This window comes from Chenopodium album, chromosome 17 (genome assembly GCF_948465745.1).
Source record: "Chenopodium album chromosome 17, dcCheAlbu1.1, whole genome shotgun sequence".
Classification (NCBI taxonomy): Eukaryota; Viridiplantae; Streptophyta; class Magnoliopsida; order Caryophyllales; family Amaranthaceae; genus Chenopodium; species Chenopodium album.
In genome coordinates this window covers 15,684,388-15,703,690 of record NC_137850.1, presented here as the reverse complement: position 1 = coordinate 15,703,690, position 19,303 = coordinate 15,684,388, and the positions used below count along the sequence as shown (strand labels likewise).

Below are 19,303 nucleotides of genomic sequence, written 5' to 3'. Positions count from 1 at the left end.
TAGCACACTAGCATGTTGCTAGCTCGCTAGCGCTGCTAGCTTGGTAGCTGTGCGTGCGCCAGCTAATTGCTAGCAATGCGCTGCTAGCGATGCTAGCATGCCGCGCCACGCACCAGCCAGCACTGCTAGCAGGCTCGACTTGGTGTGGCGTGCATGCTAGCTTCCATGCTAGCACCACTTGCCCCTAGCACTCAGTTTGCTCAGGGCATTTCGATGCTAGGGGTATTTTGGTAATAGTTGATTAATTGACTTTTACCGTCTCGTCTTTTATGAATTCGACTCGACTTACGACGCTCGGTCTCGACGCTCCAAGCTCGATTTTCGACGTCTTTTTTTTGGTAAGTAAAGATTTTATTACCAAAAGGAAGAAAAAGTTACAACTTACAAAGGCTAAGCTGTAACAACACAGAAACAACAAACACCATAAGACCTACAGAAGGCCACCTTAACACCCACAAGGCCCAATCCCAAATAAGCCACCTTCTAGGAAGGTTTCTTGAGAAAGAAAGGAACAAAACAAATTGAACTCAGGGACTTTGACCACCTTCTAGGAAGGGTTTCAAGGAACCAGGACCAGACAAGACACCAGAAAGAAAATTACACAAATAGCAGATTTTTATCATTAGGATTATATCTACAAGCAATTAAAAACACAATATCTCTAATGACTGTTCTGGAAGATTTGCAATCACCAATAAACATCATGGCATTCCTCTGCAACCAAATGTTGTAAACAGTTTCAGCAAAAAGCATTGAAATCAGTTTATTTCTAACAGTTGATTTCCTACAGCATTTAGCAATCCATTGCTGCTCTTCAAAAAATTGCAGAATAGGTCTAGAAAATCCCAACAGCTGCAGCACAAAAGTCCAAATTTCCTTGGAGTAAGGACAGTCAAAAAACAGATGCTCAACAGATTCATCAGCACTAGAGTAAAGAAAGCAGATAAGGTCACAGGGAATATGCCAAAAAAGCGACCTATCTTTTGTCACCAACCTGTTCATCAAAACTAACCAAGTAATGAAAAGGCTCTTGGGAGAAGCTTGGTTATTACAGATGATTCTTTTCCAAGGAACTCTAGTACCCTTAAGGTCTGATCAAATTATAGAGTTTTTTAATACTCATTTTTCCCTTGGAAGTCACAACAGAACAGCCACCAATATCATTGATCATATCCCTAAAGGACATAATCTTTTTAACCACCCAGGAGGATTTTTTTAGGAATAGGAGCAGTCCAAAAGTCCTTATTTGCAAAATAATATGTATGAATCCATTTAACCCATAGATTGTTGAATTTATGAGCAATATCCCAAAGAATCTTAGCAATAGCAGCCTTGTTCCGGTCTTCAAGAAAAGTGATATTCTAGCCACCACAAGACGTAGGAAGAGACATAAACTTCCAAGCCATCAAAGCTTTCTTAGAAGGATTACCATTACCTGTCCATAAGAAACATCTAAACTTAGACTCAATTTCCTTGATTATTTCCTTTGGGAGAACAAAGATCTGAGCCCAATAGGCTTGTATCCAACGTCTATGTTTATAATACTCGAGCGACTCATTAATTCCTTTTGGATTAATTCGTCGTGACAAATCGTTAGTTACTTGGGTGTGATCCGAAGGGTTCAGTAAAGATTAAGCTGCAATATTTATTATACATTAATATTACTGATCAGAAGCAGCCTCCAACTAGGCATTCCGATCACTTGACCTCACTGAATAATTAAATTAGCTTTCTAATAATTCCGAACCCTCTATCGGAATAATACACTTATTCGAAGGACATCATTCCTATCACTAAGATGAGTTGAATGGTTCAAGGATGTTTACTATTAACACCATATGGGTATTTGGGGTCATTAACGTTGCTGTCGAATGACCACTTATTTGTTGATTGGGACTTATATGATTTAGCATGCATCTTTGCTCTTTTCTTTCTCTTTTCCTTTTCTTTTCCTTCTCTGAAAAAGATATTTTGGTCGTTGAAACTAAAACAGTCCTAATCAAAAACAGAATTTTTAAACCTAAACTTAAGCACCAAACACAAGTTTAGCGGTAAGTAAAGGGTCGATCTAAGGGAGAATCTAAACACCACATTCAAAACTAACAATCAAGCTATCTCGGAAAGATGAAAAAGGTTAACTAAAGATACTCAAACAATGATTAAACGAACTAGAAGCAATATAATCAAGCTATCTCGGAAGCATAAAATCAATTTAAAAGTGAACTAAGCACATCATACCAATGGTTTTATTGCACAATTCGACCACCTATTGGAGCCAATTGCTTTCTTAATTTATCAAAAGTCTACACTATCGTCGTAAACTATGAAAATTAAGGTAATAATCAAGCAAAACCACTTAATGGAAATTCCTAAGCTACGCTACCGCCACAACTCAGTTCAATCCACCTAATTACAACTAATGGTTGGCCACCCAAAAGAAATAACTAGCAAGATATGAAAAACAAAGACTTTTAATAACAATCACAACAATTTCAATACCATAACATGCTTGAGATTCAACTGTACCATCACCAATCCCCCTAGTAAAGGAGATTACTCACAAATCATGTTAAAAGCAATATCAATCATCAAATCAATAAGCATCAGCATGATTAATAAGCAAACAAGAAGAATCAAACTAAACAAGTGAAATCAAATGCAAAAGTAAAGAGAAAGAGTAAGGAATTGGTCATTAATTGAAGTTGAAGATCTATTAAGAGGTTAATTAAGCTTCTTCTTCAAAATTCAAGCTCAACAATGGAGAAATCCACACTTTCTCTCTCTACTAAGTAAAACTAAGAAGGTTTCTCTGTCCATATTAAGCTAAAAATCAGATAATTAAGCTAAGCTAAGCTAATCTAATTCTCAAAAACGTTCTAAAGAGGGACTTAATTAGTCCGTGAAAAGTAGGCTGTAATCGGGAAATGGTCAGACTGAACACTAGGTAGGTTCGGTAGGACATCTAGGTAGGTTCGGTCGGATCCTGGGTAGGTTCGACCAAACCTCCCTGCTCCTGGTGTGGTCGAACTTTTGAGGTTCGACCCCTCCTGTAAAAATGCTAAAAATCGGTTTGAAACTGCCTCATTTTCACCTTGGAGGTTCGGGGTCAAACTTTTGAAAAGTTTGACCACACCTTGGTTCGACCGAACCTCTGAGAGGTTCGACCACACCTCTTCTTGAACTTGCTTCCCTTGCTTCCTCTCCTTCCCTTTGCTTTTCTTGATCTTGTGTTCCCTTAGCTCCCTTTAGCTAAAACCTTCTCCTTTTCAAGACCACGGTTCCTAAAAAACACAAACAAGGAAACCAAGGTAGAAAATAGACAAAAGAGGTAAAAAATAAGAAAGAAGACGAACAAAAGAAAGAAGAACTAAAGATAGGAAAGAGGGTACAATCAAGTTACAAGTATGGGAAAATAACCGTTAAAATGAGTCGTTAATCGTGGCATAAATGCCACTCATTAACTTCCCCCACACTTGCCTCTTGCTTGTCCTCAAGCAAAGAAAGCTAGAAGAAGCTAGAGCTATAAATAAAACCGAATTTGCTTTTAGCGAAAGCTACAAGCCATTTAAACCTCAAGGTCGCCGATGAGGATGATTTGTGATCTTGTAAGGGTTTCCAAAGAGTTTACCCCACAGCTCTCTCAAAATTGCGTTCAAGACAAAATAACTACAACTTCAACCTACAATGAGAGTGAGCCTAAAAGAAAGAAAACTACAACTAAACAAGAAGAAGTTAGTAAACAAAGAAAAATCTATAACTATAAACAAAAGAATAACAAAAAGCTATCTACAAAATTTGGATTAAGGGGGAATTGGATTATGGGGGTTAGAAAATTTTGTTCATTAGGCCAAGAGAGAAGAGAAGATAACAAGTTATTCAAAATTGTTCACACCATATCATTATCAACGTAGAAATCATCATCATCATCAAAAGGCTAACCAAAAATCGTCACCAACTACAACAAAATAACTATCCTCAATGGTTTTCCATATGCACAAGCTACTATCCTACCACACTACCCTCTTATGTACACTTCAACAAAAAGGAACATCCTCCCCCACGCTAGTATTTTTCACGTCTCGAGCAAAAGTTAAAGGCAAGGAATTCCGGGAGGGAGAAGAAGGGGGAGAACCCTCATTGCGGGTTTCCATCTTTACGTTCCGGAGGAGGGTTATTGAAATCAAACCCAGGGCGATCCATGAACGTAAGGAAGGGTTGGTTGAAATGCTCATAGGGCCACCCTTGGTCACCCCAACCACCATTAAAGGGATTTGGGGTTGATGTGGATGTCAGATCATAGGCATAATGACACCCACCTGACCGATATGGGTTGTATAGTGGGGTACCAACACGTTGGGATGGGTCGATAGGACCTTCCCAATAGGGGTAGTCGTTGGGGGTGGGGTTGTCAGGGTCATAGGGACCTCAATGTGCAACCAAACCCTCTTGAGGTGGGTGGTAGGGATAGTTAACAAAGGGCGTTTAAACGCCCGCTTGTACAAGATTATCATAAAATCGTCTTTCCGTAGTACCCCCATTGTTCAATGGAAGCTTGGTTATCATGATGAATACTATCAAGGGTACTACAGAGGGCACTCTTATCAAATGGAGAAGAGGAAGAGGAGGAAGATGCCTCACTTCCCTTACTACGGGGGGGGGGGGGGGGGGACAGGTTGTCTATGTGGTTGAGCGGTGGAGGGTGTGGAATTGCGCCGCGGACTTGGTTCTTCCTTAATTCATCGGGGATGAATTTCTGTGCGATCTTCCATCTTTACGGGTTGAATGATCTACCGAAGTGTGAGGGGGGGGGTCCCCCTTTTCCTCAATGATAGAAGAATGAGGGACATTAAATCATCATGGATAAGGGGGTCCCCAATAGGCCTATTGACAAAAGAAGGGAGGGACATAGGAATGTAGGGGATATGGTTAAATTTTCTTGAAAAGGGGACATGAGAAGAAGGGAAAGGGGCAATGGTCTCACAAATGAACTCTTCCTCACCACCATGCCTCACATCACCAATAAGAGCATAAAAATCAATCATAGAATCCTCAAAATAAGAACACTCATGATCTTTATCTTCCTCAAACATCCAACTTCCAAGAGGAACTACATAATCCCCTCCATCATAACAATGAACAACAGCTCCCTTAACATCCTTAAAGCCTAAAGTCTCAAAACCATGCATGAATGGATGCAAATTCATTTCAAACTCATCTCTCTCCCATGAAGCATCCTCAATGAACTCATTTAAAAGGCTATGGGTTTTCATTTGACTCTCAAAGAACTTATTGGACATAACCTCAAATGAGTTCAAATACTCATGGATAGAAGAATCAAAACAATGCACTTGAGACTCATCACAATCAACCAAAGAAGGGGAGTTTAGATTCACAAAATCATCCTCATCATCATCACTCTCAACTCCCTCTCCTTCACTCTTATGCTCACTAATAGGATCCTCACACACTCTTGATTGCTCAAAATCATCATCATCATCCTCAACACACATATTAAAATAAGAACTTTCATAAACAAGCATTAAAGATGACAATTGGCTTTCTAGCTCCTCTTTCCTTCTCATTCCTTCATTAAGACGCTCCTCATTCTTTTTCATTATCTCTAATTGACTTCTCATTTATTTAAGAATGAACTCCTTACTAGGCCCAAGATCATTATCGAGCTTAATGTGCCTAATTTGAGATTCAAAATTATCAACAAGAGATTCAAAAGGTGTAGAAGATAGAAGTTTAACAATAGAAGGAGTACAACCAAGATTGGAAGAACCAACATTAAAATCATGACCATATTCATCACATTGGGGAGCGGGGGCACAATCAAGCACATGAGATTAGTTGTTAAGGGAACGAAGTACATCACAAGAACGCATGGTAAATAATGAAGAAAATGGAAACACACCATTAGCATCAAGTTAAGCATGCACCTCATCATCTGTTGGGTTTCGATGAGTCTAACTCACCACGGAACAAAACACAACCCCAAGACCAGCTCACAATTAATATAACTAAAACGACATAAATACCAAGAAAGAGAGAAAAGACAATCTTACCCTAGCCGCGTGCTTCGCTCTCACTCGGAGCTCTTACTTCAAAGCCAAGTCTTGCAAGCGCAGAGACCACCTACGGTATCCACCCGCAACTCGACCTCGACCGGTCTATTACTTGGAGCTTAGCCAAGTCGGACCAAAACACTACTCGAGTATTATATGAACTTATAGGTTTTCTCTCAAGTAGAAAGGCCTTATTGAGTTCCTACTCAAGTAACTTTCTCCAAATCCCAAGGTGGGTATTTATGGAGAATGTCATGAGAGAATTCCACTTTCCCATCAATGTGGGAGAGTTGGTAAAATCAATTTTCCCTTTTTATTTTTAAAACAAAAATAAAAGAAAATAGCAAACAATTAATTAATCAACAAGTGGCAATTACACAAGGAGAGGTTAGGTGAGGACCACAAGGAGATGGAACCATTGCCTTCCTCCCCAAGATTCCCCAAAATCAGTACAAGCAAGCCAAATGCGCCAACCTGCTCACGCCATCTGGCGCTGCCATAGTAGCTGTTGCTATGTGCGTTGTTGGCTTGCTTGGCGCGCCATAGTCGCTGCTGCTATGTGCGTGCCTTGCTAGCATGCTGGCGCGCCATAGCTGTTGCGACTATGCGCGTGCCCTACTAGCATGCTGGCACGCCATAGCTGCTGCTGCTTTGTGCGTGCCATGCTAGCAGTGCTGGCCTTGCACCAAGCCCGTACATGCGCAGCAAGCCACGCACGCACATGCGGGCTGCTGCTGCCTTGTGCGTGGCTGGTGCGTGCTAGCCATGTGCACCTAGCACCGTTGCCTAGGTTCGGTGCACATGCTAGCATCAATTGCCCCTAGCACTCGGTTTTCTTTGGGCATTCCGATGCTAGGGGTTTTTTTTGGTGATTCTCGATTAATTAGTTTGATTTTACCGTCTCGTCTTTTATTAATTCGACTCGACTTTGAAGGCTCGGTTTCAACACTCCTAGCTCGATTTTCGACTTCTAAATATTTAATACTCGAGCGACTCATTAATTCCTTCCGAATTTATTCCATGTCGGATCGTTAGTGGCTTGGGTGTGACCCGAAGGGTTCAGTCAAGATTGAGCTGTAATATTAATTATGGATTAATATTATTGATCGGAAGCGACCTCCAACTTGGCACTCCGATCACTTGACCTCACTGAATAATTAGCTTTCTAATAATTTCGAACCCTCTATCGAAATAATACACTTGTTCAAAGAACACTATTCCTATCAGTCTCCCACGTGTCCTTTCGGACAAGTGCGGTTTTGTGTATAGCCTATTTCCTATGTCACTTATTGTCTCTTCATGAATTATAAGGTAAGATTATTCGTCATCCTTATTACGTCTAGAAGTTTTTCTCGAAATCCGAGTTTGACTGTCAATAAACAGATGATTTCTAAAATCCATCTGAGCACGGCTATGCATTTTCACAGTCTCACTCTTCAAGAGGCCTTGTAAACATTAAAGACATGTTCCTTATTATTAGTAGGGGGACATTCCCAGTCTTGTACTGGTAGCTTCTCTTACTAAGAGGACCTAGCCGCCCAAGTATTGCCGTTATAATCTCCATGTACAGCAGACGTTTGACTAACATCGAAATGGACTAGTACTCAAACAAGAGAACTCACAATCCTCATGGTTGAGAAAACACGTTCCAATAGCCATAATGTGAAGTATACTTATGACAATTTTTAAATCTCTTAAAGTATTCTCATAGGTCGATCTAGTATAGTTCTAAACCAATACATGTGCAAATGATTTATGATAATTATGTCCTTGTGGCACAAGAAACGGTGCTATAAATAAAACTACACACTAATCTCAAGTGGTCATTAATCGTCTATCATTTAAATGACCTCGATTAGGGATAATTTTCGATTATAATATTCAATGTTCACTTAATAGGTGTTTCTTTATCCAAGACTGGTCTTGATACCCTATTTTGAATATTCTCATAATCGAATGGACTCAATATTTAATTTTAAACCACAATTAAATAGAAACGGAGTGGTAAAATTGCATGAAATTACTCCAAAACTTGAATGGTTCGTCTTAGTGTCTTACATTAAAATGTTCAAAATTAATTAAAACACTAAAAAGGGAAATCAAAGCTTGTTTCCAAGGTGCTTGATTCCCATTGCCTCAACGTGCTTGTTGTGCTTCACTTAAGGCAGAGGTTTAGTAAGTGGATCGGCTACATTGTCGTCCGTTCCAACTTTACAAATTCTGATTTCACCCTCTAATTTCCATTCCCTTATCATGTAAAATCACCGCTTGACATGTTTGACCTTCTGATGTTCCCTTGGCTCTCTAGCCTGAGCTATAGCTCCATTATTGTCATAATAGAGGGCTATTAGACCCTTGATGGAGGGTACAACATCAAGTTCACCAGCGAACTTACGAATCCAAACTGCCTCCTTAGCCACTTCAGCAGCTGCCAAGTATTCGGCTTTAATTGTAGAATCTGCAGTTGTGCTCTGCTTGACACTCTTCCAACTAAACGTTCCTCCATTTAGAAAGAACACATATCCAGACTGTGACTTGAAGTCGTCTCTGTCTGTTTGGAAGCTTGCATCGGTATAACCTTTAACAACTAATTCTTCTGAGCCACCACATACCAGGAATTTATCCTTGTTCCTTTTCAGGTACTTTAGGATATTCTTGGCCGCAATCCAATGCGCCTCTCCTGGGTCTGATTGGTATCGGCTAGTAGCACTATAGGCATACGATACATTTGGCCTAGTACATATCATGGCATACATGATCGATCCAATAAGCGAAGCATATGGAATCTGATTCACCCTTTCCCGCTCATCAAGTGTCTATGGACACTGCTTCTTGGTTAGGGTTATGCCATGTAACATGGGTAGGTGACCTCTCTTGGCCTTCTGTATGTTGAATCGAGCTAGTACTTTATCAATGTAAGTACTCTAGCTAAATCCAATCATCCTCTTAGATCTATCCCTATAGATCTTGATGCCCAATATGTACTGAGCCTCTCCCAAGTCTTTAATTGAAAAACATTTTTCGAGCTAGGCCTTTACAGATTCTAACATCGGAATTCTATTTCCAATGAGCAATATGTCATCGACATATAAGACTAGGAAGGCGATGTCACTCCCACTGACCTTCTTGTAAACACAAGATTCATCTGGATTCTTGATAAAACCAAACTTACTGATGGCTTCATCGAATCGCATATTCCAACTTCTGCTAGCTTGCTTTAGCCCATAAATGGACTTTTTAAGCTTACACACCTTCCCAGCATTGTTTTGGTTGACAAAACCTTCAGGCTGTGTCATATACACAGTTTCTTCCAAAATTCCATTGAGGAAGGCGGTTTTGACGTCCATCTGCCATATTTCATAGTTATAATATGCAACAATCGCTAGGATGATCCGAACAGATTTAAGCATTGCGATTGGAGAAAAGGTTTCATCGTAATCAATACCATGAATTTGCATGTAACCTTTTGCTACTAGTTTAGGTTTGTAAATGAATACACTTCCGCCTTTGTCGATTTTCAATTTGAAAATCCGCTTACATCCGATAGGTGTGTAATCTTCGGGTAAGTCAATCAAGTACCAAACTTGATTTTCAAACATGGAATCCATTTCAGATCTCATGGCCTCTTGCCATTTAGCAAAGTCGGTGCTCGCCATCGCTTGCTTGTAGGTTGCCGGTTCGTCTCCATCCACTATTAGGATGTCCTGATTCTTAGTTAATACAACACCAAGATACCTATCAGGGTGAGACCATGGCCTCTGCAACCTACGTAGGGTAACGGACTAAGCATTTGCATTGTCGGTTTGACTTTGCACATTTTGACCAGCGTCAACAGATGTTGTTTGAGCACATTGACTGTCAATTTGATTTTGCTGCTCGTCTTCTTGAACTTCATCGAGTTCGATTTTTCTCCCACTTGTCATTTTGGAAGGTGTTCCTTCTCCAAAAAGACACCATCGTGAGCAACAAATACTTTGTTCTCGGATTTGTTGTAGAAGTAATACCCTTTGGTTTCTTTTGGGTAGCCCACAAAGAAAACCTTGTTAGATTTGGGGTGAAGTTTGTCAGAAATTAATTTCTTGACATATACTTCCCATCCCCATATCTTGAGAAAAGACAACCACTAGTAGAAAAAATGCTATTTGTAGTGCTCTATTTGTAACTGGCATAAGCTATGTTAGTTACTACAAGGGTCTTCGTAACTGAATTGTTAGTGCGAGTTACAAATAAATTAGCATTAATAACTGGCATATCAAAGGTTAGTTACAATAAGTAGTTCAATAATAGACAGATCGACCATTAGTAACGGACATAAAAAGGCTAGTTACAGATAGTAGGTCAAAATTCGTTGACTTTATTAATTGTAATGGACTTTATTAAGGTTAGTCACAAATCATATCGAGCACAACTACATAACTGCACAACACTCACTTTGCTCGTGTTATTTTTATATTTTTTTAAAGAAACTACTCCTACTCTTCATCGGTTCCTCCAAATCAAACTTGCCCCAATTTTTCTAGAACAACAAACCTCAATAATTTTTCGCTCTCCTTTAGAACTCCTCTAAAATTCATCCAAAACTCAGTCATCGAAGAGTATCATCAAGGTAAGCTCTTTTTCTCCACCTAATTTATCTATTTTACATCAATTTTAACCGATTATTTGAAAAAAGAACTAAGATAAAAATTAAAAATTATAGGGTTTGTGCTTTTGTTGTTAATTTAATTTAATGGAAGTTTAGAGGTTTAATTATTTGCTAGTTTCAAACTTGGGTTTCATAGTAAATTGCGATTAAGGAACATCTACTTTTGAGTAGCTGGGTGGTGAGAGTTTCGAGCACAAGAGAGAGCAATTGGGGCTTGTAATTCCTCATCATCATCCGGTAAGTGGGACAATCCGAAATGCATGTCTGCAGAAGGAGCGTGCAGGTTGCTGCTGGGTGGCCTGTTTGGCTTTCTTCCATTGTAGGGGAGGCTATCGGAGGGTGGTTGTCGCGGGGTGTTTCCTCTCAGATGTCGAATAAGGTATGCCGTTCAGTGTACCCCTTGTAATTATGATTTGTTTTGGAGAATGAATAATACAGAAACAAAGTTAGAGCTATGTAACACCCCCGATTTACTGACTAATAATAAATAAGAATTAAAGGAAAAATAAACAACCTTTAAATAAAATTGCGGAAGCATACACTTAAATCGGAGGTATTACAGCCACACTCGACAACTTGTCAAGTGTTAAGGCTCACAAAATCCCAAAAATTGCAACTCAATAAACTAGGTGAGCTATTTATACATCTTTACAAACTCATTATAGCAAACTAATCGAAATACTAGAGCTCCTTTAGTTACGGTCATCACTTGATTAACCTGTCACAACCTTCACTGCTCACCATTAAGGACAAATTCCAAAATAGATCGTCACAGGACCACCATAAGAAAAAGACATGGCCGCAAACACAATTAGCACAAAAAACAACACACACGTCAACAAAATCTGAGTAATCACCACATATCAGAATACAAAGAATAATTGAATAATCAATATTATTAGGTCACTTAAACAATGTAGATCGAAACTACATCACATATTAAACTCTGAAAATAGCCTTTATCAACTCAACCTCGAAAAATAATACGAACCTTTACCCAATTAACTCATCTATCCCATGAGTATGCCATGCTCTTTGTTTTATACCTAGTGTTGGACATGGGTAATTCGAATAACAAACCAACAAGTATAAAAACTTGAATACTCTCAATAACCAGAAGACACCTTGAATTCGACCACATAGGGGCCAATTCCCATTGTAGGGGGCCATAGAAAACTAAATAAATAAAGATTGTACCTCATTCTTATCTCATGATTATCATCTTCTTACCAACATGCCAAGAACTAAGGTCTATAATGCCGAGCCTCAAACCAAAAACAAAATAATCATTCTCAACCTTTTGATCTCATAGTCTGATCAAATAATCATTCACGTGATAATTAATAATATCTCAAGAATGGCACAGATTCCCAAATAATATAATAATTCGAACTTGATTCAATCATTGTATATCTCAACTCTTATAGAGCAATCATACTAGTAACCCAAATGTAATCAATTCTCAACCCAAAATAATACTATGCATGAATAACCCTAAAACCTCAATAAAACAATACTTACTAAAGCAACAACATTAAAAACCCTAGCAATTATAATAACAAGATTAACAAATACAACAAAAATAATACAATATTCAATACCAATCAAATCATATAATACCATATAATAATCAATTGTATACATGTACAAGATTACAAATAATAAATCATACAATTCATACATAATAATAAGAAATATAATACAAACAACTCCAAAATAAGTTTCGTGTGATTGCTATAAAAAATTATATATACATACGACTATTAGAATAGTGTGATTACCTTCGGCTAGAAAAATATTAAAGGATCGCCAAAGATTGTGGGCTGTGGTGTCGAAGTATCCGAGTCATGCTAATTATTTCTTGGCAAAGATTAAAAAAAATTATTTGATCATCATTATATAATGATGATGTTATGTGCATAAATTGGTGGAAGTATGAATGGATAGATTTTCACACAACCGTAAAGAACAAAATCAATGAGTAACAATGAAAACCAAACACACGGTTGCACATCTATTCATAAAACTTTTAGGGTTTAAAATAGTTAATATAGATAAAATAAAAGTCCTATTTAAATTATAATAAGATATAAAAATAAAATACTTATAAAATAATTTTTAAAATATGTTATTTTTGCCATAAAATATTAGATAAAATCATAAAATATTCGGGTATTACAAGCTAAGAATGCTTTAGAAAAATATCTACTAAAATGTAGCTGGCATTGGGAGTAGATTGTCTGCAATGGAACTAGTACGGGTACTTTGTATTCGTTTGTTCTAAATGAAAGTATATGTTATCTAAGTAATTGCTTTTCTTGCCTAACTATCGACAACTAGATTTTTTAGTAAAGTGTAAGATCAAATGTCAGACGTATCTATGTGGTAATGTTATGGTCTAATGGATACTTTATATTGGTATGGTTTAACTTTTTAAATGAAAATGGTGCTTAGAAATTGATTGGGCTGGTCAAATTAGCTGCAGCTATAATGTGATAGGCTTGTGGCAATGAATAATATTGTAAAGGGTAGAGGTGGTGAGCATTAACTTCAATTATTAAAGGACATTCCCGTGAATCCACTTTCTTAAGCTCCTCAAGTATTATACCATTTCAATTTCACTATTTCAAGTTAGTTGGCTCTATTTGGTTTAGTATGTTAGACTTTTGTGGTTAAATTATGTAGTTTTTATTCCAAATTTAAGATAGCCTAATTCAGGAAAATATGCTATATGCTATATATATCATTCCAGAAAAAAGGTCTTAGTTGTTGGGATTACAATTTATATGATATTTGCTATATACATATTAAATCACTCCGCAATGTTCCATGCCATTTATAGATTGGTTTTTGAGAGGCCAGGGTATACAACTATATTTTTGATTGGTAGCTTATTTTCATTTGATTTTTGGGTTTTAATGTAATGGTTGTTTGCTTTTGTTAGGTGCTTAAGCACGCAACACCAAAGAAGTCAGGTACAGCTACATTAGCTTAAAGAGTGAAAATTTCAGAAGGATTATTTTGGGTACTTCTAGTATTTAACTCTATTTTTTCTTTTTTAAAGTGTTCGACTAGCCATTTTGTTTCTTTAAATTGTTTGAGGTTAAATGATGTGATTATTACTTTAAGAAGGATCATGACTTTCTTTCATAAATCAAATCCTCCTTCCGACAAAAAAAATATTGTTTTCAGTTAATATCCAATAGCCAAATTCAGAAAGAGTGGGTGAGGGGAATCTGCTTAATTAGATTTCTTGTAGTGGTTTTTTGGTGTTTGGATATATTTGACGGAGTTAATAAAAACGAATTGTGCATGGGAATAATAGGAGTAACTTAGTACTTCAGGTAAAGTTGATGAACTATTAGTACTCTATGTATACACTATTAGTTATTTTATGTTGTGTAACTCTAATTTTTTTTTTTCAGGTTTGTTTCGCTGTGTCATGTATATTGCATATTGAGTTCCTTGGTAAGTTTGTTAAAACTGTAAGGTTGAACTGGTAGATGTGGCTAGTCTGCAGTGTCATTGGTGCTATCAGGTACCTTTTTATTTTTCTTTGCCACTCTTTTTTTGTTTTCTGTTCCCCCTTTATTCTACACTATTAGTCATAGATGTTGTAATTGATGTTTTATATGACATAATCTTAGAAACAGGAGTTTATATAAATGAATCAGTCTGACTGGCCGCGCTGAATTGGACACCAAGGAGGAAAGGTCCTTCATGATTGTATTTTGAAAAATATTCGTCCAATATGTCAAAAGCAGTCTCTATAAAAAGCATATAAATGCACATTGTTACTTACAAATGAATAGCAATAGATTAATGGTTATTCTATGCTAATGAAATCTCGCTTATGATGCATACAATATATCTTTCTTTTTATGTGTGTGTGAAGAATTTGACTGGTATGAAAGGTTTGTCTGAGGCTAAAGTTGATAAGAAATGAGAAGTTGATGAGAAGATTGTGGTAAGTTTTCTGCAATTTGATTTCTCAATTAGTCGATCTATTATATCAAATTGGTTTCAAAGCTAATCAAATTACATAATATTAATGCTAGTGGTTGGTTGGTAGTCTGTCTTGAGAACGTACAATAATTGCTAAATGATACTTACTATTCTGGGAAGCATGTAACTTGTATGTTTATTATGTCTGAGATCCTTTGCCAAAACTTGGATCATATTTGACTTACGTTTATGTTGCTAGTAATTAAATAAGCCTCACTAATTCACTAAATCAATATGTTGTGAAAGATAATGGGATGATTTTAAATCTGTATCCAACTCTACAAGTGCTATATAATTTTTCCTTCTTGTCAAGCAATGGCCTTTGTGAAGGTTGCACAGCGTGTTGTTGAGTTGAGTTGCTGGTGCGACAAATTGATTACAGTACATCACATAATTCTTTGTCCAGGATCTTTGGTGATTAATTATACACAATTTGCTAAATTTATATATGTATTAACTTCGAGGCTTGTGGCTCATTTTACTTATTTTTTTTTGTCATCAAGTCTTGATGAATAAACTACCTATTTTTATTAAATTCTATAAGAGATTTATGGTTGTTTCTTCTGGTGGTTATTTATATATATAAACTTATAATTGCTTTGTGCTTAATCAAATAGCTAAAAGATTAAACCTCTTATTACCCAAACTAATGGACCTAATCAAATGTTTATGAATTTGCATCATAAGGAGAAGTTTTCTTTATCTCCTTAATTTATGGGGTTTGTTTAGGGTGAATAAGTTAGAAGAGTGAGCCATGCAAACTTCATAGGGACCTATTAGGTTGCATATAATAGCTTCCACTACCTGCTCAATTATGAAAACTTGAAAGGATTAGCTGGAGTTAGGTTAGAAAAATGTTTTAAAATTGACTCCTCTCACCCAGTGTACTAGTTTTAGCCTTAGTTTAAACTCTAATTATGGATGTTCCTTACATTTTGGAGCTCTTTAGAGATTCGCTTTGGCATTTTTCTTTCTGGTTTTCATGTGTGTTTCACTATGTTTTTTTTTATCATTGTGATAGACTTTGCAACTTAAGTTTCATGTGCCTGACAATCTGACATATACTAATGTTCAGCATCTTGACCACTGTTTACTAATCTAATAGTGCTATGTTGTTTTGTGCATGAATTTTTCCCTTAGTTGCTTGTTTCTAATGTACTTGTTATTGTTGTGGTTAAGAAATAAGAGAAATGACTGGTTATAATTTGGTAGGCATTGCAGCAGCTGTAAAATCTTATTTTTCTGCTTTCATACCACAGATGACTGGATATGATTTGCAATTAAATGATGAATTCATAAATGAATTCAGAGCTGAATTTCAGAACCGAATTCAGAGCTAAATTTCAGAACCGAATTCAGAGCTGAATTTCAGAACTGAATTCAGAGCTGAAATTCAGAACTGAATTCCTTTATTCCCCAGCTAGTTTCTCAGTTACTCTCAGTTTCTCATCCTTGTCCAACTACCGTATTTAGGTTGAACTCATCACTGTGGAATTTTTAACTTAGAATTAAATGTTAATTTTCTATAGAGACCTAATAAGTATTTTGAGATATTCTGAAATGGAATAAAATTGACATTAAGGACGGAGAAAGCTAATTTATCCATTTCTGTGATCAATGCCGGTGACCATTTCCTTTTAATTGTCATTAGCTTTCCTTTATCAATCTTCTTGTCTATTATGACAAGTCTTTATTAATGTGCATATACAAAAGCATGGTCTGCCAGTATTTTGAAAGTGAATTTTGTAGTTATATCTCTGCATTGAACAATGGGATTTTGAAATGCCTTTTCAATCTGACTTTAAGGTTAAGACATGTCAAAAACTATTTATCCTTTGTATTCCATTAAATGTTACTTCTCATATAAAAACCCCTTTGTTGTTGTGCCCCTCAATATTTTAAGGCTTAGGGGCCTTTGGCATTGAATTTTTCTACTTTCTTTTTGTTTCCTTATACACTGAAGATTAATTTATGTAAAGTATGACTGCTTTTGTGTGAATTTTGTACTCCCTCCGTCCCTAAATTACATTCCTCTTTGGAAATTTACACGGGAATTAAGGAGAGAAGAATAAGACAAATAACAATAATTAGATAATGCAATGGGAAGTACAAAGATAGAATAGTTATTACTCATGACATGTCATCAATCCTTTGCCAAAAAAAAGGACCAATCACATGCTCCTTATTGAAAATTTTTAACCAATCATATTCATTGTAATTTGACACAAGGATTATGAGTGAGATTAGGTAAGGATGAGTGAGAAAGCATTAAATATAAAACAAAAAGAGAGAGTTGATTTACTAAAAAAAACTTACCAAAAATTGAAAGGAGGAATGTAATTTTGGAACACCAAAAATAGAAAGGAGGAATGTAATTTAGGGACGGAGGGAGTAACACTTAGGATTAGTAAGATTTTTTCTCCCTTGTTTCTTGCTTAGTTTTATTTCATAATCTCACTGAATTCAGAGCAATGTTTTAAAAATTGTGGAGTGGATACATGACATACATATGGATTTCATGGATTGGCCATAGGATTAATTATGGTTGACTATTAAAGTTCATATCGTCTCTTTTTCAATATGTTCTGAAGCTGTAGCTGTAGTGTTGTACTTTTGAGTATTTGCCAAACAAACTTCCAGTTGAGAACCTAAATCTTAAGTTGTTAGAAAGTCTTTCTTTTTCCCTTGGCATTTCTTTCTTATTTATCATAATGAGCATGTTATGACATATTTGACTCCTTGAATTTATCTTTCTGGTTTTCATGTGTGTTTCCATATATATATATATTAAGAAGTATTTCTTTCTTATAATTTAGCAGATCTTAAGATGTGCACATATATATAAATATTATTGTATATATATTATATATTATTGTAATAGACTTTGCAACGTAATATACGTGCCTCAATGTTTGTAGGTCCCAACTAAATGTCGTCTTGCTTTAATTGATGAGTTCAACGGGAACTCAGTGATTGTGGTTGATGGAATGGTAGATGCTTGTCCTAGTGGAGTGACTCATAACAAGAAAATGAACTTATCTCTTCTTTACAAGCTAAAATGCTTTATACGAGTTTTGGTTGATGTTTTATTTTTATAAAGTATAATAGACACATATTTTTTTTATATTTGCAGGAGTATTTGGCAAGACTTGCAACTTACAACGATGTAGAATTGGATGAGATTTGAGAACAATGGGCTAAATTTTTTAGACTTAATTTTTTTTGTTGAAAGACTAGTTATCTTATTAATCGTTGTTATGATTAATCGCATTTAGTTTAATAAAACAATATAACATATTTCTATATATCTACTTTTATTTAGCCTATTGGTTATTGTTATTACATTTCTAAATTATAAATCAATGATTTTTTTTATTCAAGTTTTAATTGGTTTTTTTTGGAAAGTATAGTTTATTTAGTTGTATTGTATTGTTGTACTGTGGATGTGGAATTATTTGGAGTTTTTGTATTGTATGTTATATGGAAGTACTCGGAGTACGTGTTTTGTTGGTTAAATTGTAATAGGTTGTAACCCATTTGACGATGGTTTGTTTGGTAAGATATACTATAATTCTTGTATTCGAATCAAATATTTATAAAAAAAAATTATTTATTTATTAGTAACTGGCGTAATCTAATGCTAGTTACTAATATTATATATTTTAAAAAAATAAGAAAAATATATTCGTAACCGGCGTTAAGATTTGCCAGTTATTAATAATATTCTTATTGTAACCGGCATAACTTAATGCCAGTTACAAATAGTATATTTTCTAACTTGGAAAATAGACTTTTTGTAACTGGCGTTAGGTTAAGCCAATTACAAATAGTACATTATTTGTAACTAACATTAGCCGGTTACGAATAATTTTCACTAGTTGTAACGGTGGCATTCGCAACCAACAACGCCAGTTATAAGAAGTCAATTTCGCCAGTTACAAATAGCATTTTTTCTACTAGTGAACCTTGGAAGTTTCTTTTTCCATAGCTCGTATGGAGTCTATTCCATAGCTTTTGATGGAGCACGGTTAAGTGTTAGTGTCGCGATTAGAAGTGCGTGTCCTCTGAAAGAGATAGGAAGATCACTAAGACCCATTGTTGATCGTACCATGTCCAGCAAGGTTCAATTTTTCTTTTCGGATACTCCGTTCTACCAGGGAGTTCCTGAAGGTGTCAATTCTGAAAGTATACCCTTTTCTTTTAGATGGTTATCGAATTCTTGGCTCGAATATTTACCACCTCAATCCGATCGAAGGGCTTTTATTTTCTTGTCAAGCTGTTTTTCAACTTCACTCTAAAATTCATTGAATTTTTCAAACGATTTAGATTTGTGCAACATAAGGTAGACATATCCATATCTACTATAGTCGTCTGTGAAGGTGATAAAATATCGACAATCGTTTCTTGTGGTTGTGCTCATTGGTCCACATACATCGGTGTGTATTAGGCCCAACAAGTCACCTGCTCTTTCTCCCAACTTGGAGAATGGCTGCTTTATCATCTTGCCTAATAAACATCCTTTGCAATTCTCAAACGATTGTAAATTGAATGAGTCAAGAACACCTTCCTGTACAAGTTTCTTAAT

At 36.2% G+C, this 19,303-nt stretch overlaps 1 protein-coding gene and 1 long non-coding RNA gene across 2 annotated transcripts; one reads left to right on the top strand and one right to left on the bottom strand.

Moving 5' to 3' along the window:
- Positions 1-597: 597 nt before the first annotated feature.
- On the bottom strand, positions 598-1,452 carry LOC145588703 (uncharacterized). The gene is made up of 2 exons (XM_081645315.1): positions 1,436-1,452; positions 598-925 (listed from the first exon to the last, which is right to left on the bottom strand). Exons 1-2 carry the CDS (start codon positions 1,450-1,452, stop codon positions 598-600), a joined length of 345 nt encoding a protein of 114 aa, XP_081501441.1.
- Positions 1,453-10,543: 9,091 nt separating this feature from the next.
- On the top strand, positions 10,544-18,098 carry LOC145587641 (uncharacterized). Its single transcript, XR_014101336.1, has 4 exons — positions 10,544-10,674; positions 10,850-11,092; positions 13,658-13,738; positions 14,139-18,098. It is a non-coding gene; the product is annotated as an uncharacterized LOC145587641 (long non-coding RNA).
- Positions 18,099-19,303: the final 1,205 nt, after the last annotated feature.